The sequence below is a fragment of the Hippoglossus stenolepis genome, chromosome 14, assembly GCF_022539355.2.
Source record: "Hippoglossus stenolepis isolate QCI-W04-F060 chromosome 14, HSTE1.2, whole genome shotgun sequence".
Classification (NCBI taxonomy): Eukaryota; Metazoa; Chordata; class Actinopteri; order Pleuronectiformes; family Pleuronectidae; genus Hippoglossus; species Hippoglossus stenolepis.
The window spans coordinates 14,123,807-14,151,660 of NC_061496.1; the positions used below are offsets into that span (position 1 = coordinate 14,123,807).

The 27,854-nt window shown below is 42.9% G+C and overlaps 1 protein-coding gene across 2 annotated transcripts; it reads right to left on the reverse strand.

Annotated features, from left to right (window-relative positions):
* Positions 1-3: 3 nt before the first annotated feature.
* On the reverse strand, positions 4-27,695 carry cers1 (ceramide synthase 1). 2 transcript variants are annotated; one of them, XM_035175847.2, is made up of 7 exons: positions 26,542-27,695; positions 9,852-10,011; positions 6,918-7,098; positions 6,201-6,362; positions 5,953-6,100; positions 5,566-5,735; positions 4-4,156 (listed from the first exon to the last, which is right to left on the reverse strand). In XM_035175847.2, the coding sequence occupies exons 1-7, from the start codon at positions 26,785-26,787 to the stop codon at positions 4,114-4,116; spliced, it is 1,110 nt and encodes a 369-aa protein (XP_035031738.1). In that variant the 5' UTR covers positions 26,788-27,695; the 3' UTR covers positions 4-4,113. The 2 variants fall into 2 exon arrangements, with proteins under 2 accessions (XP_035031738.1, XP_035031739.1); XM_035175848.2 differs by lacking the exon at positions 26,542-27,695 and adding an exon at positions 19,544-19,672.
* Positions 27,696-27,854: the final 159 nt, after the last annotated feature.

Genomic DNA, 27,854 nt, shown 5'->3' on the forward strand with positions numbered 1-27,854 from the left:
ATGTCCTTGTTTTAATGACACGTTTTATTTTATGGGAGAGGAGCAAAAGTGAAAGTAAAACATTTTCTTGAATGGTATTAAAACTGTATTACAAAAGAGCAAGTCTTCATCAAGTGGTCAGATTTTAGAAAGTGATCAGATTTGTAGAACAGTTGGGAAAAAAACAAACGGGGCAATTCATAGTTTACACTTTTGTTGAAATAATTAAAATACACTTGATTGATTTAAATTCTGATTCAAACCAGAAATTCCTTTAAAAAAAAATCCCAAATTCCCCCCTTCCCTTTTTTTTCTAATTTAGCTCTACTAATGAACAATAAAAACAATACTAATAAATTACAGTGCAATTTATAAGAACCACCTGCAGGGCTTTTCTGCAGACCGCCGCTCTCTACAAGCTTTTCCTCTTCGCTCGTCACCAGCTCCCACAAACACTCGCCTCGTTATTTAGGGGGACGATTTGGCACAATCATGCAGATGCTTTGTGTCGTGATGACATGACGCCTGTGAGTCAGTTCAGACAGCTCCCGTTACATTTACTACAAAAACACCCAACACAGCCTCTATGATACAGTGTCTCTGTCAGAGCTGCTGCCTTAGGTCTGTCCCCACTGATCTTCCCTGTGCTGATGTTGGAGGAAGGTCGGAGCCGAGACTCCAGCTGCATCTCAAACGTGCTGCAGACCTGAGGAGGTTGTTTTCACCCCTCTCGGTTTGTCAGCAGAATTCTTAATAACTACTGAGCGGATTTCCAGGAAAGTAGATGGAGTGATTGGACGTTGGCCAAAAGAAAGCCATTAAATTTTGGAGCGGATCCTTTTTTTTGTTGTTGATGCTTTCACCAATTTCCCAGGAAACTGCATCGATTTTGACGAAACGTAAATTAGCGTGCTGTGGCTGTATCCCTCCTCCAAACAGTGCAGTTTGTCTACATACAGTTTTTTCCACACACATAAGATCACAGTGACCTTTGACCACTCGAATCTAATCGGTTCATCTTTGATTTCACTTCCACACGCTGTTCACGTACGTGCATTGTCTCAACCTGAAAACACAATGCCTTAAGGGAATTGATGTCCGTGAGTGAGTACTTTGGTGATTGAATTTAAGGGGACTGTTAAATCTGTCCCACGTGAGTAGTCTGACAGAACTGAGCTTCACAGGCGACATGTGTCCAACAGCGTAAACCAAAGATGTGTAAGTGAAGTGTGAGCCAATGTTGTATCAAACATTGAAACAAGAATCAGCCAAATCAGATCAGAAAGGAAAAATAAAGTGACTTTCTCTCAATCTTCATTCAGTTTTGGACAGTTCCATCAGTTGTGGGTGCAGCAGTCAGGAGTGGGCAATATGGGTAAAACCCTCATCAGAATATACGTCATTTCATGTGCTGACATTTATACACAGGGTGATATCACAGCTCGTATACAGGTGTGTCAGAAAATCATCTCGCGAAGGAACAAAGTAAATTTTTAAAAAATGAATTAAAACAGTTTTTTTGCCAGAAAACATGTAATAGATTCAAAATATTGTTCTGAATACACCCAGAGATGTTTAGAGTACAGTTAGCAGGATATTAATGATAAAACTAAATCCCAGATTTAGGTGGTGGTGAATAGGTAAGTCATCATATCGCCCACCCCTCATCGCTCACACGTCACAGCACTGTTTGTAGTTTGACACAGCGGAAGAGCGGTGGAGAAACTGAAGAGGCACCTTCTGCACTTAGTACCAGACCAGATGCACCTAGTCCAGATCACAGGCCTCTGTGGGCGTCATCCCACCCGTCCGTCATCCGCTATCACATAATAACCAAAACAATAAATCAACAAACTATCATACTCTAGTCTCACAGTTGAGCAGGCAGGACGCCGGAGGTCACTTCCTGTCGGAACACCACGCCGGTAAAAACCAGTCGGACACCGAGTGTCTGATATATTACACACGCAGCGACATGTCTGATAAAGCATGTCCCTTACAGTACACATGTGTAATGACTACAGTAAAATGAGTGTGAGCCAGCATTTCGATTAAAAAAGACGAGATTGTGAAACTAAATCCAGGTGTTTGTTGTGTATGATGAACGTCTCCCTGGTCCCTGGAAATGATCTGATCTGAGCAGAACGTCACTGACACAGCAGAAAAACAACAACTGGATTACAGACAGTGCTCTCAGAGAAACAAATTAAAACAGCAGCAATTCCAAAAATAAATCAACAAGTATAACCTGAACTACAGCGACAATAATAATAATAATAATAATAATAATAGTGACAGCTGAAAAACTTGTTTCAACACCTCAAATAGCCGAGGGGAGAATTGTGGAAGACGAACAGATAAACCGGGAAAAAAAAGAAGAAAAAAAAGGACGGACGCTTTCGGACAGACGACATCTGCGGCCTGATCCAGCAGCACAAGCAGCTGTTCATCCAAACAAGAGCTTGAATTTGATCGAGAAGGTAAGAAGAGTAGAAATATCCCTTATTTTCTACAGGTGCAGCAGCTGCTCCCACTGAACACACGTGGGGTAGAGCAGCGGGACCCACAGAGGACGGTCAAAATGAAATAGTTCCCTTTCACTTCACTTCAACGTGTTCGAAGGCATCAAACATCCTCCCGTGTGCAGGATTTAGCTCAAAGATTCACATTTCAATGCCGGACGAAGGTTTCTTTGTGGGTCTGCCGACGTCACGTGTGTTCAGTGGTCGCGGCTGCTCACCGTTCAGGAAGAATTTCAGACACTTATAAAGACATTTGATTACACAGTTAGATGATTTTTTTTTTCTTCAATGTTCGTTTGTAAGACAATTTCATAGCAATTTTTTTTTTAAATCATTCCGATATCATGCATTCCTAAATACCATAACGTGTGCATACATGACGTTTTATTTCATAATTTATCTTAAAAACAAGTTCTGGGCTGTTGTTCCCTATGTCCTCGGACCCCCCCGATCGATGTGAACCGGTTGGAGCGTGATTCAATTCCACAAATTAAAAACCATGAGGGTGACACTTAAGACCCAGTCAATCAATTCCAGCAATTGGCTGTCATTAAAGCAGCGTTCAGCTTGAATGCCTTCATGTCAGTGCAGCAGCAGATACGCTGGGGGAAAGACGAGGAAATAAAAATAATAATAAAAGGTTTTTTTTTCCTTCTGTACAGGAATGAACGAGTAAATATTCCCATCGATTGTTGATCATCAGTACAAGAGACAAACTGAGAGGTGAAATGTTGTGGATTTAAAAGACTCGGCTGCTCCTCCGCATCCTGAAACACACACACACACCCACCCACCCACCCACACACACACACACACACACACCCACCCACCCACACATCTATGTGGCTTTTCCATTCACACTAATGGATGCAGGGAGGGGGAGCAGAGCTGTGCCGTCGCCACCACTGACTTGTGCAATGATATGAGAAATCAATACATGTGGTGTAACAGCACCGGACAAGCTCTCCAGCATCACAGCCGACATAAAGACAGCTCCCATGAGAATGTGATGTTTCCCTCTGGTTGGGTTTTTTTTTTTAGCCTCTTCTCCTTTAGACAGAGAAAGAGGGAGGACGGAGTCAGAAGAGGGAGGAGGAGGAAAGGAAGTGACGGCAAACACGTCTCAGCCCGACGGGGTCAGCGGGTCTCTTATCTGTGGGGGTTACTACAGGTGACTACAGGTCTACAGACCCACAACAGGACTACAGACCCACAACAGGACTAATCCTTTACCTGGGCTTTGTGCTGCCGTGCTGATCATGGTAATAACAGTTCAGATGACCCTGTACTACAATCACAGCCTAGCTCACACCGGTTGGTTTCTACTGAATCTAGTGAATGTTAAGTTAGCAACAATAACACAGAAAGTCACCTGAAACGACATTCATAGTGCTCTAATAAAAAAAAAAACAAGACCAAAAACTAAACAGTGATGAAGTCAAATGTTCTAAAACCGATAAAAATTAAATTAAAAAAAAACTCAATGCGCCCTGACTTGGTCTTCTCCTTCCCTCTTCCCTTCAGGAGCTGCGATTTGAGTGGGAGCCGTCCCACAGAGGGCGTCTTGGTTGTACTTGTAGCCTAGTTCCAGGTGGTGGCGACAGAGAGCCCATTATAGATGCTTCTCTTTGGTGACCCCGTTCTGCACGTGCTTCCTGCAGAGAGAGAGAGAGAGAGAGAGAGAGAGAGAGAGATGAGGGAGAGAGAGATGAGGGAGGGGTGAGGAGGAGAGAATAAGCTGGTCAGGTGGGTGAGGTGAATTAGCAGGCAGAGGGGATATCAGTGGTATTCAAGGCCAGTCCGATAAGAAGCCACATAATCACACGTCCATATGGTCAGAGCGCCTCTGATCCCATCTGCCTACAGGACGTTTATTACACAGGCTCAGAGGGAGCACTGCTCTTTCTGCATCTACACCTGCCGTCTGGAAGAGGGGAAGAGGCGACAGGGATAAACTCTCAATCTGCCCGAGTTATCAATAATTTAAATTGTACCCCGACGGGACAGGCGATGTTGCCTTCAGGCTTTTTTTTTCTCTGAATATTCTGGGTGGGGGAAGAAGTCGTCTGCAGTTCCAGAGTCATATGAGATGTAGTGGTCAAAGGCTGCAGTGATAGTAATCAGAAGATGATAGGGGCTGCTCATGTTGGTTCGATACTACAAGGCTGATAAAAACAGATGAATCCATACGTTCAGATAAGGCGCAAACAGACATACGTTGGTTTTAGTCGAGTTAGCATTTTCCTGTTTAAAGCTCACCAGTGAAAAGTGCAGACTTCTCATTTACACAGTAGAAGAGATGATTGAGTTACACAAGACGGTGGCTTCATCTGTGTCTGGCTGTAGTATAGGTCATAGGTCATAAACCTTGCCTACTCCATGTTAGTGGATGGGACATGGGCCAGACTGAAAAAAGTAAACGCTAAATAAATCTTTCTAAAAGATGTTTTCTCTCATAGGTAGATCTTATCACTGGTGTATGTTCACATGTTCACTATTCCAGTAATTTTGGTTTTCATTAGTTATTTGATGCTATCAGGGTGAAATATCATGATTGACAGCTTAGACTGGCTCACGATTGGTCGAGCGTGTGTATCAGTGAGACCTTCATACTGCAGCTCCACCCCCCCAAACCCTACTCTGACTCCAAATTACGTCTTCAGAGCAGGTTGCCAGCGTTCGTATCCATGATATTTTGTCTTACGTTGGGATAGTGGAGGAAGGGAAGACGTGTCGTCCATCTTTAAATACACTTCATGGTTCCATTACATCAGTGCAGCCCCACTAGCACTACACATTGCTCTGGAAGAACTTAACACTGGTGTGAAATCCTGCCACATTTCACCAGCCCAACTCCTTTTAATAGTTTGTTAATGACCTGTGCTAAAACTAATCATTTAGTAGTGGAAATTATACAAATAGCATCTTAAAACAGCAGGTTTGTTTTACTGCCAATCTGCCTGCTCCTAAAATAACTCACTATCTAAAGTGAAGGCCTGCCAACAGCTGGCTGTGGTGCCTGTGTTAGATTTAACAAATGACAGCATGTGAACGTGCTGCTCACCCCTGGGCAGAGTTGTGATGTCCAGCATCATCAGCATCGTTGTTTGCTGCCTGAGGGTCGCTGTGAGGACCTGCCGCTGCAGCCGCCTTGCTGCCGTCCTCTTCCTCATACTCCCTGACATCATTTACCTCCTTCACCTTTAATACCTTCACCACGAACACAACGATGAACTGCAACAGAGAGGGGGGGAAAACAGAAAACACAAAGGGATCAGATCATGTCATAATGTTACAAAGTACATATGTATATGTGAACAGGCAGACAACTGGCTGTCGCCGGCACAGAGGCACACACAAGGGAACTTGGTATCCTGTACTTAATACCTTCAAAATCCTAAAACCTGTATTGATTTGTAGAACCTGCAGTATTTGTGTATCGTGTCCTCACCAAGAACCAGTAGATGTTCATGAGCAGCAGGGTGAGGAGAAGAGTGTTGAAGAAGAAGTAGAAGGGGATGTTGGGCACAGACTGGAGGCTGGACACACACGTGGCATACAGCACTTTGAGAGGGAACCAGTAGAGACGGAACCAGAACCTGATAGAACCACAGTGAAGAGCACAAACAGAATGATTACGCATGTCTATCAAAGAAGAAGCAGACAGGAACACGTGTGTGTGTGTTTGTTGAGCCTCACCAAGTGATGCTGAAGCTGACAGAGCCCATGTTGGACAGGATGTCGTTGAGCAGGTGATAGCCTCCACCTCTGGTCTTCAGGTAGATGTTGAGCTTGGTGAACTCCAGCTGGATGTCATTGATGTCATGGAGGAACAACACCAGGATCCCCACGTTGTGATATCTGAGGGAACATTTCAGCAATACCCTCTATCAATTCTTTCACTGACTTTTATTTTTATTTAATTACTGGAAATGAACCCACTGGAGCATTTCAGATTTTGGTGTTATCCGTTTTCCCAGATCCTGTAACAACTGTGGCTCTTATCTCATGTTTTCTGTAAAATTACTATTTTCAGCTAGACAACTTTACGTGCATATAATGCTTTGTGTTAAATGGTTTTATTTTGTGTGTTTCACTGTTGTTGTTATTGTGTGGTCCGCCCAGGAAAATGAAAATCAACCGACCAGATATGCTTCTGTTCTTCATTTTCTTGGGTGCAACAATGCATGAAGCCGTATTTAATGCTGCCAGCTGCTGAAAGCGAGTTAATGAACTACAATGACCACAGTGTAATTTATCACTCACATGACTCCGAGCATCTGTTCTTATTTGTGTGTCTCAACTGTCTTAAATATCAGATGCAGCAGCGGCTGAATTTTATTCCTCTGTTCGGTCACAGTTTTATACTCGCCTATAAAAACCTATAAGTCAAAAGCGTGTGGAAGAATAAAATACCTGAAGGCGTAGGAGAAGCAGATAAGTGCCAGTGTGATGATGTGGTGCACCACCATGACGGAAGAGTCCTTTCTCCACGCGTCCATGTAGACTGTGGCGTAGATGGAGTGGCCGTAGAAGCTGCCCTGGATCAGGTAGGCGATGGCGATATCTGTAGGCACTGACATACCGCTCTTCCAGTCTGGAGGAACAGGAAGGAGACGAGGGGAGCAGTGAGGAGCCGATACAGGAGCTCAAAGAGAGATTTCTAACTCCATCTCTCACCAGCTTAATTCAACTTCAGGGATTTGTTGTTAAATGATAGAGGGAGATGAACGCCAACATTTGTTTTATCCTGTTTACAGGAGAACGCCTTTTATATCAGAAAACACCAATTGTAAACTATTTGTTTCTATAGGCGGCACAATAGCAACATGATAAAATGGCTGTAGTCTTACTCATTTAAAATTGTGCGTCCATGAAAACAGCTCTTCTATTTTGCAAAAATGATGGCTGCCATCAGCCAATTGATAATTTCCCATCAATATGTCCATTTTGATAAAGCTTCTTATCCAGAAACAGATAAAAAAAAAGTTAAAAAAAATTCTTACTATCAGAATAACTTTGTAAAACCAGGATGTGGATTTAAAACACAGCATGACGTGTTTGGCCTAACCAATTTCAGATTGCAAAAGCTTTTTTAATGGTAATTATATTATTTAAATGTATTAAAACCCTACTAAAGCAAGTTAAGTTACATGTACTAATTATTTCATTAGTCTTCTAATAAAAAGTCATACATTATTTTGTGGATTTGCTAAATAATATGTCTCCTGCTTTGTTCATTTATTTACACTTAGATATGTTTAATTCGTCTCTTAAATGTAAAGACAAACGTGCAATTCTTGTGCCACAGTAAAATCTGCTGCAGATGATGAATATGTTGTATACACAGCATTATCATTGTTGTATACAAACATAGATCTATCTGGACACAGTTAGAGTATTTAAAATATCTGCAGATACTGAACTATAAACAGTGACTTCCGGGGGTGGCTGCCAGATGAGAAGGGTCAGCCGGCGTACTCAGTGTGTGAGGGGTCCAGTTTGCTCTGGAGAGCGTTACAGGGGGGTTCTCAAACACTGCAGGTCACACACACAACCAAATGTGTGTTGAGGCTACGAGGAGAGCTCATGTCTCTGAAAGCTATCAGATGTTGGACGGAAACTTTCTCCTGCGATGTTTGAGTGAGGCTGGTCTCAGGCGGGATGGGGTTACGCTCGGGCAGTGTGTAATGTTTATTGATTGGACCTTCCGTCATTAAACATTGAGAAGAGAGCTGCTGGATGGATCACAACAGAGACGCTGCCAAGAGGAGGCATGGGAACAGGAGCCTCTCTTTTTCTCCTGGAGATTGGAGCTTCCTCTCTTTTCTTCAGGATACACACGCTCTGCTCCTCCTCACTTACGCCTTCCCGTTTCTTAGATGTCTCATTTTCTAAACCCTCACCTTCTCTTTGTAGCTTCAGATCTCTCTCTCTCTTTCTCCCTAACAGTCAACCCAAATTACACTTCCCCTGTGCATCTCATGCTGACGGCTATTAGAGGTGATGGAGCTCCTCAAGATTAACCTGGCGTTGTCAAACAGCCTTTGCTGGCTCCACTCAGAGTGGTGGAGGTGAACTTAATCTATTATATCATGAAAACTTTTGTTCTCAGTTGGGTTGCTGAATGGTTTACACTTACATCATTTTTACTTCCTCCTGTAGTGAGACTGGATAATACTGTCAAGACAGATTATTGGCAAGCAACAGCTTTCCTCACCAAGTCTTAAGAAAGGCAAGATCGATTTGAAGGAGCCAAGACTATTCCCCAATTCCACCCCCTCTACTCAGCTCAGAGGTAAAGGGGCAAAGTACAATAGATTTGTTTCTCTATAGATTTAAGGTCTTGACCATATTATGTGATGATTTGGCTCTCAAAACTGAACTGAACCGAATACCTTTTATTATAATTCATTCCTCATTTTGTCATGGATTTGTTTTGTGTGAAGCACTTTGTAACCTTGTTTAAATAAGTACTATATAAATAATGTTATTATTTCCTTTTGTACCTGGTGCAATACATAGGCTTAATTTACATTACTTTTTAAATTTTTATTTAATTAAATTTTTGTGTCTCCTTTTATTGTGCAGCACTTTGGTCAACTGTGGTTGTTTTTAAATGTGTGACAGAGAAGAGGTAATCCAAGTTAACACCTTACACATAGCACTTTATGATTTGTATCAAATCCACAGTCCACACCTTTTTAAAAACTCTTTAATTGATTTTACTGTTGTGTTATTGATTGAATGTATGTACATATTGTCGTGGTTCATTGTCTGTGCTTTGCTGCAAGCTGAATTTCCCATAGTTGAACAATATGAACTGAACTGAAAACCTAGTAAATTAGGTTTTTTGGAGGGGTTTTGTATCAATAACAGACAGACCTGTTAAACTCAAGGCTCAGAATATTCATGAAGCTTTAGGCTGCACATCCTGAATGCACTGCTTTAAAAATCTATTCTCTTCAATACTCAAAGTGGCATTTTACCCTCATTGAGCCTCTATAATAGACTGTGCTGCTGCCTTCTGTCTCTTGAGATTTAAACGACTTCAGCTCTGAATCTGCCCTTAGAAGTAGGCTAAGAGAGTTGCTCTGTTTCAGTGATATTAAATAGAATTTCTCTGAGGTTTACACAACCAAAGAATTGATTCTGGGTTCAAAATAATAGCGTAATTCAATTTCAATTCAACATATTCCCAAAATATAGATTCTCAGATTAGTTTTAGCCTTCACATCTTTTTATTTGAATGTGATGACAATTAGAAGAGTTGAACAGATCCTAAACATGACTGGTGCTAAGTACATAAACTTTACATGACGTCACATCATCTGTTTTTGTGTATCTTACTGTAGAAGACAGAGGGCGGGTCGTGGAAAAAGGAGTAGGAGCTGAAGAAGAGCAGGTAGGTGGTGTAGGACCACGACATGGTGTAGAAGACCAGCTTCCACGCGCTCTCCGGCATCTTGGTAGCATCTTTGGGCAGCAGCCTGCACCACTGTGCTAAAGGCTGCAGCGACAGAGCAGAGAGGAGAACGAGAGTTAGACAGAGGGACGGGGACGGGGGGGGAGGAAGTGTGAGGAAGTGACACACAGAAATCATTTAGCTGTTTCCTCAGATATGCAGCTGGGTGATCTGCAGGGGTGACTGATTCCTTTAGACAGTGTTCTTCAACAGCATTGTACATTCAACATAAAGCTTTCAATTCAATGTGTGTGGAGGAGCAAACACTTCACTACAAGTATTGCTCACAGTCTGTCAATGCACTTTAGTGGCTTCTGAGCTGAAAGGAAATCGTTAAGTTGCTTCTAAATGGACTGCTTGGACGGCTTCATAACTTTGCTTTTAAAGCTTTTTCAAATTTCTGCATAGATATGCAGATGGCACATTGAGAGACAAGTCATGGGTAGAATGTTTGCCTGCTTGGGCAATAAATGCTTTTTTAAGACACATTTTTCCTAAACTAATAAACACTGACAGCAGAAAACCAATGGGCTTCAAAGGAAGTTAAAACCAAGAGGACACTTTTCATTTTATCTTCAAATAAACATAATAATAATCCACTTTTAAAACAGAAGAAGGGTTTCTGCAGGTTTCCTTTTAAAGACCATAATGAATGCACTTTTATATATCATGTACAATAGACACAAAGGCATATCCTGCTGCCAGTGCTACTAACAGTGTCAGGATGTTGTATTTATCTCATTTGCATTATCACACGCTCTCCCTTTCTTCTCTCCCTCATACACATGTACATAATCAGTACAGCTACAGTATGTTACAAACATGAAACTGCCGACAGAAATATGTCTTCACAAGTCTGCTAGTGGTTTGCTATGCAAGCAGAAACAGAGGAAGTCGGAGACAGAAGGCTCCTGATGTACTGATGTCGCCTGATAACATGACCCCACCCATACTGACTATTTAAACACACATACACACACATGGAGGCGCAGGCAGACAGGTAAACTAGGATCATCGGTTCTGCAGGAAGACTGGCAGGTGTTCAGTGTTTCATAGGTGGGCCAAGGCAGGGAACCGAACCCAACCCTGCACGGATGCACGCAGGCACGCACGGACGCACACACGCACACAGGCACGCACACACACACACACACACACACACACACACACACACACATACTCAGTGTAACTGGAGGCAGGAGAATGAAAGTTGCCTGTGTCAGTGATACAGTACTTCTCAATCAGTTGTCGTTACCAAGCAGCTCGTCTACAGGACATGATCCGACAGGGCGATTAAATGACAAACTAGAATGACACTCAGTAGAGTGCATACCTTACGCCAAGGCCCAACAGTCCCCTTATGAGACAACATTTAAATTCACCTGATATGGCATCAATATCAGTGGAAGTGTGGAAAATTACTCTATCTCACAATGTTAGAGAAATTGAAAAAAGAAAATCATTTTCTGCCCCCTCACATGAATCCGCACCAAAATTGAATAGGTTCTTTGTTGGCTCATATGCCGTTCTTCCACCAAATGTCAGTTTTTGTGCAATCCTTCTGACAAACAAACAAACAAATGGAAAAAGCGAAACCTTCTAAATAAACCTGTACTCTGTTTGCCTCCTTTACTTTTCTTTTTTCCTGATGTTTTCTGGATGTGATGAGTTCCCTGCATCACACGCTACAGAGTCAACACAGGAAGGAAGCTGACAGGGCAACACTGATGCCAGATAAAAATTTACCAGTAACACTTGTAACACCGTTTGTGGTTCTCATTCATGACACATTTCACAAAAGACAGGCAGCATGGAGCCAGCACATGACCCCACTGGGGGGGGGGTGCTGATTGGTTGTTCCGCATGTTGAGCGAGTCATTATTGGAGCGCAGGAAATTCACCACATTCTTTTAAGTCTCTCTGTACCTCTGTATCAGTCTCTCTCTCTCTCCCGCTCTCTCTCCCGTCTCCCCCCTGCCTACGATATTTATTTATAGAAGCCAGCTGTCGGCACACAGCACCCCTCCAATCTTCCACCATATCACATACCCCCCAACAAGCCCCTGTCACACACAAACACACAAGCCTACGCACACTCATGCATGACCACCAAGGCTGAAATACAATAGAGGCTGATACAGGTTCCTGCAAACACCAGCCGTGTCTCTGCGACATATATATCTTACCCGTTAATCACCATTAGTGCCGTCTCACTGCTGTTTCATCTCGTACTAATGTTCCCATATTTACATTCTATCTCCTCCATTTATCTGCATACTCCTTCTCCCACTGTTTGTTCCTGTATCATCCCATCTATCCTCTCTCCCCTGCCATCTTCTCTATCTTCCTGGCTGCTAGTACAAGTAGTGACAGTTTGGTTATGACAGTGCCAACCACTTTTAAAAAACAAAGTGGGGAGGGGACATTTTCAGTTAGGTAGTGACAGTTACTATAATTTATTTCTGCAGTTCAGGGCTTATTTGACTGATCACTTGGGCAGCAGAAAAGAATGAGGAATACATCCATTATCTAAACTGTTTATCCTGTAAGGGTCTGGGGAGGGGGGTTCGACTTTGGGCAAGAGGCAGGGCACACCCTGGACAAGTCGCCAGTGTATCGCAGGGCCAACATATCCAGAGCACCCAGAGAAAATCCATGCAGACACTGAGAAAGGCCTCTTACCAAACAGAGATTTGAACCAAGCCACAGGGGCTTGGTTCAAATCTGAACCAAGGCAACAGTGCTTACACCACTGTACCACCATGCCACTCAAAACAAATCTATCTAAAAGCCAAAAGTCTATCTCAACAGTCCAAAACCCAAAGATATTTACTTTACAGTAGTGTAATGAAAAGAAGCAAATCCTCACAACACAAGACTGCTCTTGAATAACTGATTTACTGTCAACGGATTAAATCAGCTAATTCATTTAGCTCCATTAGCTCATTAAGCTGTACTGGAACTGGTCATTGTTTGACATTTACCATGCTGGCCTTTACTGCAACATTGCTTTCTTTGTGTAGAGAAGAGATATCAGGAGTCGGGTTTTGGAATACAAGAAAGACCTGAAACACTATTTAAAGAGGGAAGTTCAAAAACCTGATCATTAAAACCCTAAAACAGAAACACTAAAAATAGTTGACAGTCTCAGACACTTACACTACAGATGTTGAGACCAACAATAAGGCTGTGTGAATAAAATGCAGCCTCCTCATTTCAACAGGACCACAACATTCATGCAATAAGTGTGCCAACACAGAGGGCTGAAGCCAAAAAACAATTCAATCCAGGAAAAGGGCGAACCCAACATTTGGCATTTAAACCGATGAAGTTGAGACATCAACCTACAAACCTGCAAAGCACTGCTTTGGCCAATCAACACATACAAGTACAATTGTGTAAAATTATTTTGCAATTTGACTGGAAAATTGTACAGTTTACTGTGCAGATAGAAGGTAACTTTCTGTGAAAGCCTTTCTCAAAGCATTATGAACCGCTGTGCAGTGTGTTTCTGATAAGAACATATCATAATCCACTGTACATATAGTCTGTGTATACTTTGGTCATCTTGATTGTCCATTTTGTAAATGTACTTCATTGCTTTTCTCTGTACACATGACCTTCTGATATGTCGTGTTTCCCTGTTAAAGGTATATTTGAGAGCTTTTCTTTATCAGATGTGAGGAGAGTTGATCTCTCTTGATTCTGGTCTCGGCCAAAATGCCAAAGCAGGTACAAAATCTTTGTTTCAAATTCCGATTCTGAGACAAACAGCCTGCCACTCTGTGCACTACCCTGCCCACTATCTCTATGGGCCTTATCCGCACACTCCATCCATCCACCCTTTACTTTTCTGTGCCAGCACTACAGTGTGAGGGTATAGTGGGTCAAGGACACTGAGATAAGCCACTCGTCCTCTTTCAGATAAATGACAGAGCCTTGAATTACACTCAGCTGGGACCTATGACCATTCAGCGGCTCCCCTGCCGTCTTCCTCTCTCTGACAGACAGACACTGACATCACTGGCTTTCATTTCACTGTCCACTACTGTCTCAATGTCCCTGCCAAAGAACGAGAAGCGGCCTTAAGACACAAGCAGAGAAGGAAACGTAGGAGAAACAGAGAGGAAGTTATAGAGCTATTAGGGGAAAAGAGTCAGTGTGAAAAAGACAAATAAGTGGTTTTCACAGCAGCCATGCAGGGATGCTGACAAAGCCCTACAGTGTGGCTAAAAACTCCCTCCATCTCTGTTCCACTTCAGTCCTTCCTCACCCCTCCTCTCCTCTCTTCTCTTTCCCCTGCTACTCTGCAGCTGCACCAACACTGCTCTCCCTTTCACCCTCACTCTCGAAAAAAGTTCTCAGTTTCTCCCCTCCCCTCCTCTGCCCTTCCTGCAAGCAAGTGACAAGAGAGGAGAGAATGGACTCCGCTGGCCCTGTTGCATAAGGAGGTAAACTGGGGCAGTGAGTCAGGATGCTGGCTCATATCGTGTGGATCTGTTCAATAAGGCTCTCTCTCTCTCTCTCTCTCTCTCCCTCACACATCCACTTTCATTCCTTTAGCTCTGTCTAGCTTCGACCTCTCATGTTGGGTCTGACGTCACTCTGGTCGGCAAAGGGGTTTTGCCAAGGGTAATCCAATGGATGGCAAACAAATACAACCGATTTATCTGTGATCAACACTTTCTGAGTAGTCTTGTTCTTGAGCTTTATAGGATACAATCAACTATTTTCACCTTATTTTTCTCAGTTTTCTGTTTTCACTGACGACCTCCATTCCTATCAGGGAATTATGAATATCTTTATAAATAAAATGATCTCAGCCGCCCACACCCGCCATCTACCCCCTTGTTCTTATGATGGTGATAAGCAGACAGCTGCCACTGGGGATAAAGCTCTTGCCAGTGATGAATTCATCCCCTCTGTCATTTACAGTTCACACAGAAGCTGTAAAGTGAGAGGGGGCCACTGGTTCTATATTCACCTTTTTCTTTCAACAATTTTGCTGAACAAAGAAACATGGGACTCTCATGGATAATAGAATGATCATGTTGGCTAACAGTGGAAACTATTTCAGCTTTCTTTCAGGGAAATCCTGTTTTATCCATCAATTTGCTACTGCAGATGGCTCGATAATACCAGTCAGCGGTGCAAATCAGAGTGGTGGTGAAATCAAAATGCTTCATTGTGTTCAGTTGTTAACAAAATGCAGGACACGAGTAGTACTTTTGACTTTATATCAAAGAACGAGATATTAATAAGTCAATTTTTTGAGTCAATGATTTAACCAGGATAGTTTCATACTGATAAAATATGTAGAAAAGCTTTTATACAGCAGGGTTGATCTCATTCATGCTTTTGCTGCAGCTATTTTTCATGGATGTACCTGGGTAAAAAGGTAGCTAGCTATATAGGAGAATGACTTATTTAGTGTTAATCCCAATGACCTAGTTCTGCAATCATGGAACCAATCTTCACCTATTCACAGGGCTGGAATGGGAAAATGCTGTATGTGAAAATGCTCCTGAACTTTTCCTGCCAACCCCCTTGTAAAATGTCCAGAAAATGTCAGAGTGAGCCCACGCGAGACAGCAGGAAAATCCACAGCGGTTGAGTGGGCTTGTTAATGACAGTTCTAAGCAACGAATGCAAAAACTGGGAGCAAACAAATATCTCAGAATGAAAAATAGGCGTAATTCACATGGAAGTCGCAGACGTACATGTCAAATTGGAAAGAAAACAAGATTCAAGAGCTTTTGGCAATAGGAGCCGATGCTAAAATTCTCATGCTGTACCCAGGCGCTACTCCTCTTCTGAATGTTCTGCAAAAGTTCCTGTTGTTGGGAAAGCTTCTGACCCAGACAATCTCCTGCTGAGTACTTCATATGTAATTGGCAAACTTCATATCTGAAAATGGCTTCGGGGTGAAGTCACATCAGAGTTTGACTCTTCAATCAGCCTCCTGCCTGTCATACCCTCCCTCTCCTTCCAACTCTGTCTCTATCGCGTACAGACTGAAACATAATGAAAAAGTGAGTATTAACTGTTCTTTCCTCGTCTCACTCCCCCTCCTCAACCCTCCAGCTCACTGATGTTAGCTTTTTCAGTCATGGCCCCCCCACACACCCATATTCTGCAATCTTACTGGAAGTGGGATAGGGTGACGACAGGCAGTGGGGATGCATGCTGGGAGATGTGTCAGCTGTTACTTTGCACAGTGCGTTCAGAAAGAATCCAGACCCACTGCATTTGTTTTACATGTTGTTATGTTGTAGCCTTATGCTCAAATAGCTTAAAATAATTGTCCTCTCATCTATCTAAACTAAATACAGCATAATGATTAAGTGATAAACGGAAATACAACTTAACACAAGTATTCTGAATGTGAAAAAAATGTGTGGGTCTGAAAATGTTGTATGTGACTTAATAAAAAGAAACTGTTAACAGATTAAAGATGTCCTGTGTGGGCCTCACCATGAAGAAAGAGGCATGTGAGTGACACTAATTCACTTAATAATCAAATTACAAAGAGGAAGAACACACACAGGAAGACACACTCATTGTATATGCGCACAATCTTCTGCTCCTGACATGTACTAGTCAGGTCAGGGCCAACATATGGTTTAGAACCAGTTTTTCATTTATATGCAGTAGGTGAACAACCTTTCCTTAAATCAGGAAATTACATGAGAAAAGCAAGAAACAAGCATTTATAGCCCCTTTCTTTGCACCTATATATTGTAGTAATAATGGCCACAGATGTTCTATGTCCTCAGGTTTAGGCCTGTGTGCTTTTCACAGCAGGAAATGAGGGAAAACAGGTTCCTTCCAGAGGATCATGGGATTTGATGAATTTATAAAGCACATCAGGATGAAGCTTGCCTTATGCATGATCAAACAGCATTGGATATTTTTATCTTTCCCCTGTGGATGCTGCCGGCCCTGCAGGAAAACGCCCATTACTCCCGATGACCAGTCTAACACTGCTAAACTGATACTGAAACAAGAGGCTGGCTGAGCCTTTGAACCTGATTTGATTAAAACCACAATGAGAACAAACACTGAAAGAAACATTTGCACACAAGTACGTGAGTGGACAAGTAGGGATGACCCACCTAACTTCCATGAGTTAGAAAATGACCACAGTTTATGCAAGTCTACTGCAGCCGTCTGTAACGAGACGGGAAACCCTTTCTGAAACACCTTACTTTAGATTCCTCTGACCTTTAACGGGAGAAGACAACTGGAGACCTTTTTGAAATGTGACCAGTATGAAACCTAGCAACGTTACAAATTTAGGTTGTACCGAGTAGCTATTCAGAGTCACGATTACACCTGCAGTGATTTCAGTATGTGACAGAGAAACAATACATATATGTATAGTAAATATATTCAAAGGAGTGGGTTTGAAGCTCTTCTGTCTTGAGGGAGTGGGGATGCACATGATTTCCCAGCACAGACAGTATGTGTCAGAGAGAGGGAGAGAGAGAGAGAGAGAGAGAGAGAGAGAGAGAGAGAGAGAGAGAGAGACGATGTTCTTGGTCTAGGCTATTAGTTGATCCCAGTGGAGGCATTAACACCACACTTAGCTCCCATATTAACTCCTGGAGCTTCAAGGTAAATGAACACAAACGTCATAGCAAAATCCTTACAAGCTTAAATATACAGTCACTTCCACGGCAATAATTTCGTGTAAGTCTTTTGCTGATAATAGTTAGCTTTAGTGGAGGTTTATTCATAGATGATGAATGCATATTAATGTAAGTCGCTTTGGATAATAGCGTCTGCCAAATGACATGTAATGTAAATGTAATGTCCACATTCAGTCTCGGCTTTCAGGTTTAAAATGTCTTGCAGCCGATTCCAAGCCTGAGGTGCATGAAAGCAAATGGAAAATGTACCAGTTATTTTGGGGTAGTTGGGACCTTAAGGGAAAATTTCTGGATTGTGTGTTATGTGAACTTGGACAAAGTATCAACAGACTAGTATTGTGGTAGCTTGCCCAGTCATGCTCTTTGCAATACAAATTAGGATGTGGGTTTTCTTACTCAGACACAAAGATTTCCATTGTACCATTTCCTTCAATTTAGAGTTTTGTGTACAGGCAGTTTCTAAAGATGATCATACTGAACACAAGATAGTCAACTTCAATGCTGACAAAAATAAACATAAACTAATAATAAAATGTATCACACAGGCCCAGGGGAGCAGGTCATTGGTTGGACCCAGTCTTGGGTTCAAGACACTTAACCCTACATTTTCCTAGTCAGCTGTGTCGGCATGTGTGTGAATGATGTGATAGAAAAACTGCAGCATATAGAAGCTTTGCGCGAATGTGTGTTAAAATGGTTAAATGGGACTTATAGTGTAAAGTGCCTTGAGTGGTTGATAAAACTAGAAAAGTGCAATATAAATACAGCCCATTTCCTTCAAATTATCATGAGCATTCATTCGTCAACCTCGCAGTGAAATTTTGGTTAAGGATTGTGCATTTTTCCTCACTGCAGGGACAAAACATATTTATTCCACACACAACAGAAACAGTGTGCAGCAGAACACTGTAGCAAATTGCTATCATGTATTTGATGCAGTTGAACATTTATATGCTATATTTCGCCATGAGCAGGAACACCATCCAGCTTGTTATGTGTGGTCACACGGCCTTTATTTGTGTCAGATGACAACATACGTATATAATCTTCACAGGGTCGTCTCTGTCTCTGCCAATATACTATATGTCCCTGCTCTGCAGAGGGAAAATAATCTATGTTCAGCGACAGAAAAGGAGTGGAAAATAAGACACATGACGGTGTGAGACATGGCGATGCTAAGATATTCACTCAAGCTGCTCCCGGTACAAACCGACAGCTCCAAGACATATGGCATCATTCATAATGCAGTGCCCATGCCACTGGCAACACCCAGAGAAAATGAGGACTGATTGTGTGTATGAATACAAGTGCATGCATGTGTTTGCGTATGTCTTCAACAATCTATTACAACACCAGGTGGTGGGTCATGAGCTCACAATAATTATCGCCCCAGGTAATCTAAAGCTGGTTTAAAACACACACGCGCACACACACATGGATCCCGATGATTATTTAGGGAACTGATATCCATGAGTGTGTGGAATTTGGTGCAGCTTGATTGAATTGAAGGGGACTGTTGGGCCTTAGCACAGGTTTGTGCTCTACTGGGTTCCTGTTTGTGAATATGCACACATGGGATGGAAAGTTAAAACATGTGTTTCTGTGATGTGATGTTGTTACATGGGCAAAGATTCAACTTCAATCGGTCAAGATGCATATTTCTGTAATTCAAGCCACATGTTACTTGCTTTATTAATATATGGTGATATGATAATAACGGTTATCATTGCCAGTAGTCGATCAAAATCAAAAAAAGTGACCAGAAATCAAAAAAGCTTACGATACTGAATTTAAATATAATAGAACAATGTAAATAACTCGATATCTCATCCTACCTACAGATCCCTTTTGATTTCCTTCCTTATTAATCATGAATATCATAACTATGCTTACTATGCCACATCACACTACTGATGATAACTTACCATATGGGTATGCACCAATGTGTGTCTCCGAAACAGACCGGCATCTTCTACATATTAGAGAAGCTAGGCTCAGGCTGATGGTTTTAGCTCCTATGCTGCACACAGGCCCCGTTACACAATCTAATGGCGTTAGCGATCGGATGTCTGGATTAAGGTTAGGTTATTGGTTCAGGTATGGATTACAGAGGAACCATCCTTGTGCCTATTTCAGCTTTCATTCACTTGAGTGATTTGAATCTACATAATGTATCTTTACAATAACTCATAAATAGGTCACTTATGTCCTAAAATGTATTGTGACAATTTTATTCTAATGGCCTCAAATCTAGGTAATTCAATTTCACAGACTTTATAACACTCTACATTATGCATATTTGATCAGATCACTGCTATTACAAAAAAAAAAAAAGATCTACAAACCAAATAAACTTCAAACATTTTAATTCTGACTCTGTTCCAGATCAGAAGTTTTTTTGCATTAATCATCCCCAGCCATAAAGAATGTTTTCTTTATTTGCCAGAAACACCACATCTTTGACAATTCAGTGGTTTGTGTGGTCTCTCTGAGTCACACTTTAAGCTTGAGTCATTTAGTTTAAACATCCTCTCTACATTCAAGTCTGTGCTAACTAGGCACATTGCTATGCAAACCCAATACCACATGGTGGGTGGGGGCGAGACAGAGAAAAGGAAACAAGAAGACAAAGCACAAGAGATAAAAAAATTAGGTCAAGACCAAAAACATAAGGATAGAGGAGAAATAAAGACAGAAAGAATGGTGAGATGAGGTGAATTTGGGGAAGAGGACAAGGAGGAAAGCCACAGGAAACTATCTGGATCACATTAGGTGCAGGAAAGTGCTCCTTTTCTCAATGTTCCACCATGCGGATGTACCAGTCTCTCCCAAAGACAGACAGAGAGGGTGAAAAGACACGAAGAGAGGGACAGGGCCGGAGCAGATCTACTGCTTCTGATAACCAAAACATTATCAAAACCCTGTGGATGTGAATGAACCACACATGTAAAGACACATACATGGACATAGAAAAGCCTAAAAAAATGCATGAAATATGATGTACTATCTTCACAGACAAAAATAATATTTGGTTTCCTCAAACACACGCACACAAACACTGTTATATCATGGCCTTGTTAGAACACAGGCTGCTGTCAAGTGTGAAGCCTACAGTGACAGTGTGTTCTTGTCAAAAGACTGTCCACTGTGTGTATCGAGAGGCAAATAAGTGACACAGAAAGAGGAACAGGAAAAGGATCGAGAGGCCAGCCAGAGCAGCTCTGTCGCAGTCAAGGCCTCGCAGCACATTCCAGCTGACCAGCAGAGAGTCTGTCTGTCACAGTCCGCAAACAGAGCTGATACATGAGCCTGCTTTGTAGCTGGTGGTATATACACGGATGCTTCGGCTATGATTCACCAGACTGAAGCGTGTGCACCCAGTCTGTTCCTTCCTTTAGTGTGAGTTCTATATTCGGGATCACAAAAGCCTTACCACAGTTTATTATGGTGTGAAGAAAAAAAGCTTCTACAGTTTAATTAAATATTGTGTATATTAAAAAAGGAGAATTTCTGAGCATGCCTAAAGGCTACACACTCTTCTGTTCCCCAGAAGTTACAACTTCTCGGAAACCAAGGCAACATCTTCTAATGTCTTGCTTAATTCAACAAACAGTTCAAAACCCAGAGATATATGTTTTTTTCCAATGATACAAAACAGAAAATCCGGGAATCAGAAAGGCATCCGACACTCAACTTTCTACACACGTGTACACAAAAGGTCAGGCATTAGTTATATTATACTCTAAACACGAAAACACTGTAGACAAATCTGATGGGTATAATTACGCTTATATAACCTTGTATATCAGAGTGACAAATTGTGATTGATAGCAGCTCAAACTCAATGTCAAACAGCGGCGCTGACAGTTTTGTGAACCCTTGAGTGCTTTGTATTTATGATGTATGACAGGTGGAAGCACAAGGAGCCATAGATCACGTGTCAGCTTATGTTAAAAGTGCTGCATGCCAATATGCCATGTGATGATTAATTAGATATCTGAGTCACAGGAGGAGAGATGAGGAGAAGAGGAGAGGGGAGAAGGCGGAGAGGAGGAAGAGAGTAAGAGGATATGACTTTATAATAACCAAACTTAAGAACAATTGCCGGCAATCGGTGTCAAAATTACAAGCAGGTTTCACCTGAGTGGGCACTTTTGGCTGAATGGACAGCACTTCCCCTCAGCCACAAGTCCAGTGTCAGGTTTCTCTCTGTGGCTCTAATGCACAGTAATGAGCAGGAGCTTAGTGAAGGGTGATCTAGGATCTGTGGTCGGGGACCTTGTCAAAACCTCAGGATGCTTTCAGGTTCAGAACAACAGCAGGGGAAGAGGTTTCCGCGCAGCTCTCTGCAGGGAGATAAGCTCTGCAACGAGACTGGAGCTGGCAAGCACACTGCTGCTCTCTTGAGTAACGGGTTCAGTGTGTGTGTGTGTGTGTGCGCGCGGGGCTATGGGAGGCATGTGTGTGAGCATAAACTGCTGCTGCTGAGAGGGTTTGACCACTGCCTCCCTTGTTTGCTCTGTACTGAGCAGTGTGTGTGTTGCCCCTTTCAAAATGGACAGAAAAGTTGGACAGCTTTACTTCAGTTGCAGAAGTTGTGTGCGTGTGTGAGTGACCATATGTCCTCTCACCAACATATGCATGTGCGTGCATTTGCGTTGATGATTCCTTGCTGCATGCTGAGTCAGCAGGCTTGAGCCAAGATACACAACCGCTCAGCCCTATTCTTCCCTCAGTTCCTTCCTTCCTCTGGCTCCCTCTTCCTTATTTGTCCCTTCACACTCACCGATTGCCCCATCTCTTTGCTTTCCAGCCTTCTGCATTCACTCCAGTGGCATCGTTTTGGTCTCTGTTCTTCTTAAACATTCTTTCGCCCTGTCCACAGTAACGCGCATATTTTGCAGAACAAACTATTTCCTCTGTCTTTGGGCCTCTCCTCCACATGCAATCAGCGTTTTAAGTCACTAAAACAAAGATTCGATCTGTGTGCATGTGAAACGGAGTGTTTGGGAAATGATGTCACAGCTTACTTTGCGCATGCCTACTGTTGCTTTGTGTAATGAGCATGCTAAATCGACCACTGCATGCTTTTGACTAACAAAATATAAACAAACGATAATATACATTACATTACTGAAACCTCACACACATGCATATAAATGCAAAGCACAACCCTTAAGGGACCAGAAGAACACCTATTTATATCGTACCGAAAAACAGAGAGAAAAACCTGCATCCAAAAAAAAAAGGAAAGAGAACTTTACTTTCAGTTTCCTGTGTGACACGATGTTAGTAGATTATTAGGTGTAACAGCAGAGTGGATCGTTTCAACGCGTTTCAGTCAGTTCTTCACATCGAGTTTAGAAGGATGTGTTTATCTTTGCTTAAATCTTAATGTTTCAGTGTGACTAGAGACAACCGATAACGCAGAGCATTGCCCAGTGTGTTCATGGAACACTGGAGCTCAAGTGGCCTATCAACAAGTTGTGTTTAATTTGACCTGAATATGTTTTGCTGCAATTCATGCACTCGAGCATCAACCGAATATGTGAAACATGACGACATTGGGGTCAACCCCGCCCCCAGCACACTCGCCTTACCTCACCCTACTGCGACATGATGGTACTATGAGGAACCTGGTTTCCCTTCTTTTGGTCACATAGATACAGAAAGGTTGAAACCTCCATGTGACTGGATTTTGTGAATATAACTCTCCAAAAGTAAAGATGAACTCGGAGGGTGACACCCTATCTCGCCATAGTAAAGAAAGTGAAGGAAGATTCCTGGATCCAACTGTTAATCTGGATTCACTCCAGAACTAAATGGGATCTTCCTTGAGTCATGCCCCGCCATTTCACAAGATTTTGTGGAAATTGGTTTAGTAGTTTTTGCATAATCCTGCTAATTTACAAACAGCCATGTAAACATACGCCTCAAAGGCAATAGATAGATGAATGAATATCTCCTGTAGAAAGTCCAGCAGAGAGGTTTTACTACAGTTTGTCCCCATGGTGACAGTGAGCGAGTACAGAAACTTCAACATATAACCCAAAGTCAAAAAGGCACATACCACTTGGACTGCTTCCACATTTGTGATCTGCACAGAGGAAACTGCAGACCAAAGGAGGCTGAGATTTTAAGTGGGTCAACTTTCATTCTTCAAAGGTAACTGGAGGTCATTTAAGTAACTGAACAGGGAAATAATTATTTTTTAAATAGCCGTGTCAACTTTAGCAAATGGCTTTGATTTTAAACAAGAAACAAATTCATAAAAACTTGACCATGAGATGACAAATATCCATCAACTTTATTGCAACATAAATGGTTGCTTAAGTGCTCCATTTGCCATTTTCAAAGCACTTCAGTGGATCAAACATTCATCTCTCACTTTTTCACATCACATCATCACAGTCTTCAAAAGATCCCAGGGATAAGATCACACTTCTATGGCCACTGGTGTCTCATCTAACATGTAACATCAATAAGGTCTCATGAGCTCTGCACATACGTTTGTGTACTCTGAATTGTCTTTGCTGTCATCTGTTGTTCTCAGATTTCCACTTTGCTGTAAATCAGAGCCTATACTAATTGTTTACTTTATCGCTGTAAAAACCACCTATTCAAATCATTACTGACAGGTTATTGAATGCACTGTGGTTTACTTAATTTTAAACTTAACAAGTGAGAAAGCACCCTATAGTGTTCAAGCCAGTGGTATATACGCTGTGCTCATATAGGTCCTCAAATAGTGTTGTTTAGTCCTTTGACAACCCAGCTCAGCTTTTGTGATGTACAACAGCAATAATTGTGATGCATTTGCTCAGCACAGCTGACCCAACACTGAACCCACCCTCTTCATTACTCGGGTAAACAATGAAAAGTTGGAATCAAATAACTAACGGGACGCTGACTGATTCTTAATTCATCTACATTTTTAAAAAACTCACATCATCCTTCCCTTCACAGGACTTATATTATCAGAACCTCCGTGCCAGGAGTCAGTGAGTCACACACACACACACACACACACACACACACACACACACACACACACACACACACACACACACACACACACACACACACACACACACACACACACACACACACACACACACACACACACACACACACACACACACACACACACACACACACAACACCATGTAAAGGGGAAAACCAGCCTCATTCTTTGCATTCTCTGGCCACATCTGTCTTTGCACATGCGGTGCTCAGCAGCATGTATAGCATCATCCTTGTAGCGTCTAACACGTGTGGACGTCATGCTTCACCCCCACCCACAACGATGGCAGAATAACGAGCCCGAGGCACCATCCAGCCAATCTGTGGAGAGAGGACCCCTCCCTGGAAGCACCAACGGGGGGAGGTACTCAGGAGTTTGATGTAGGAGACCTGGGCATAGGGCCAATCTGTTAGAGCATCAGCCTGAGTATCTGGCCGCAGAGAGACATATTGTTAAAAACAATATAGTGATGCTGCTTTTAGAGACACTGCAGGATTGTAAGTGCTCTCTCTAGGTCCTTAGAAAGTTAAAGAATGACCTTTTTTAACTTTTATGGTAGCAGCGTGGTGTATTTTCCCAACACAGTTTCTCAGTCACATTTCCAAAAATAAAGCTAGTATATAGCTAGTAGATTTTAAAACACAATTTTCACATTCATAGTTACATTACAAATGGTTTCACTATTGGTTTTCCAATGCTGTATATTGATTTGGGGATAAAAATACCATACACTGGATTTTATCTGTATGGGGTAATAGAGACAAAGACAGAGAGAGAGGAGGGGAGGACATGTGCACCACTTGTAATTTGACATAATAGCAATTAATGACTTTGCCGCCATGCCCCAGAAAGCACTGGCATAAATCTAGTCTTTTTAAATGGCTGAGATAGGAAAGAATATAGAAATATATTGATTGTATTCAGTCAGCATATATTTATATTTAAAAAGTTTGACAATTTTGATAATTTGACACCAAGACACTTGTACTTTGTCTCAGATAAGGTTCCAAGATGAAGAACAGCTTTAAGAGTCTTTACTGGCAGTGATTATGATACATCATCTGGGAGCTATAAAACGCATACTTTAGTGGAGTAGTTGGCAACCGAAACGCTCATATAGCTGCTTGTACAGTGCACGAGGGAATTAAACTTGCACTTCAAACTACACGAACTACACAATATTCTTCCAAAAGAGCCAAAAACAAAAAGCTGTGTCTCATCATTTATTTACTACACATTATCAGTTCAAATGTTTGCCCAAGTCATGTAGAGATTAGGGTGTTGACTGTCTAACATGCAAACATATCTTCCCCTGGGAGTCCCCTGTCATTCCAGCCTCCCCCCACCCCCACACACATAGATAGATAGAGGGGAGGGGAGGGGGGAGTACATGGTATCTGTCTTGATGGCTGCTACCGCATATATTTGTAAGGGCTGACTGGGTTCCATGTGTGTATGTCCTCACTGCACTAAATCTGCCACCATCTTGAATGACTCGCGCTCAACTCAAACGAGGACCTCTGGTGAACTCGGTGTGCAGCTGTTGGTAGACTGGGAGGACCTGGTTAATATTTCCTGACACCGTGGCTGTGGTCGAGCTGTTTGAATGTTCCTGCTGACTTGTTGTTGTTGTTGTTGTTGTTGTTATCTTTAAACTTCAACTGGTCCCAAATATTTGTTCCCATCTGTGATCCTCACTGTCACCTGCTTAGAGCCACAGGGGGCACGCGCCTCCAGTAACAACCCCAGAGAGATGGGAGCCTCGCCGGCCACACCTGTGCGGTGCCGGGGCTCTGGTGGGAGGAATTAGCAGCTAAATCCTTTAATTAGGGAAGCAGATAAATGGCCCAATGGGACACTGGGTGGTGAGATCGGTGTGTGTGTGTGTGTGTTACCCACCTGAAACAGACTTTCTGTCAGTCCCCGCCTGACCTGCGTCCACAAAAAGGCGCAAAAGAAGAACAGGGCGATTTCGCTCCAGGTAATGTACGCGTTATCCAGGAGAGTCCGCTTGGAGAGCTCCAGACCGCAGGAGCTACAGTCCCTCCACGCGCCCAGCATGGTGGAGGAGGCTCGGGCGACGAGGTCCAAGTATCCCGGCATGGGCTCCACTTCCGAGCCGGCGTCCCCGGTGTGAGGGCTCATCGTGGCGCGGTGCACACAACAGGGACGTGGAATATTCAAAAAAATTAGTCCAGTTGAGGGACAGAGGGCGGTGCAGTCCACACTAATCCGCCCGGGCAGCAAGCTAGCTCGCCTAAAAACACTAAAACGAGCTTCTCTAAGCAGCTTACAGTCTCCGGGAGCCGAATTCTTTGTTGTCCAAATTAATAGATGGGCCCATTCTTCGCGTTGAGGACAGTTTTATGAATGACGGCAGCAGGGCCCACCGGGTCCGAGCGCACACTGGGTCTGAAGCTGGATCTGATGAGGAATTCAAACCTAAACCGGGATGTGACTGTTATTCTGATCCATTAGCGCCTGAGCGGTGAAGGCTTCTTCGTCATCATCATCATCATCATTCCGCTTCGTTCATCAGCAGCGGCGCGTCCCCGTTAGCCGCCTAGCTAGGTTCAAATCAAACGCACACAATAGTGAAACACGCCGCTGCGCTGCGCAAAAGCTAGCTGCTCGCTATTTGAATGAATTCAGCCCCAGAAACACATAAACACACACTCAGCTAACGGATTCACCCGCAGCTCCGAGGGTTGCTGTCGTCTGTCCAGCTCCGAGCCCAGCCAAACACATGCGGCTGTTGTTGCGCCGCTACGCCGGAACGTACGCGCTCATCTCGGTCCGTTACTCGCTTTATATAACGCCTCACGAGCCACAGCGGCTGGTTCTCGACGAGGTGTCCCCGCGAAGAAGAGACGGAATAAAGGAGAACAGTGGAATTGTGATGCGAAGAAGCTGCCGTGTCCTCCTCCTGCTCCGCATCTGCTCCTGGCCGTGTCCGGGGAGGCAGCGCTCTGTGAGACAAGCCGCGCTCCGCTGCTCACCGGGGATTCGACTGGACCGGTAAACCGGGACAACACGCGTTTATGAGACAGAGACCAGGGGGGGGGGGGCGTGACGTAATTAGGACCTTCTTCTTTCTGAAGCCCCTGCTGAAGATTAAAAAGGATGACTTAAAGAGACAGTACACACTGTACACGCTTCACACACATGGGTCACAAAGCACTGGATTCTACTCAGTTTCATCAGTTGGCCCC

Coding starts and splice junctions, on each gene's coding strand:
- cers1 (XM_035175847.2), bottom strand. CDS start 26,787: ATGAGCCCTCACACCGGGGACGCCGGCTCGGAAGTGGAGCCCATGCCG. Junction 7,099..9,851: donor CCCGCCCTCTGTCTTCTACA/GTAAGATACACA, acceptor CTGTTCCTCCAG/ACTGGAAGAGCGGTATGTCA. Junction 4,157..5,565: donor CATCACAACTCTGCCCAGGG/GTGAGCAGCACG, acceptor CTCTCTCTGCAG/GAAGCACGTGCAGAACGGGG.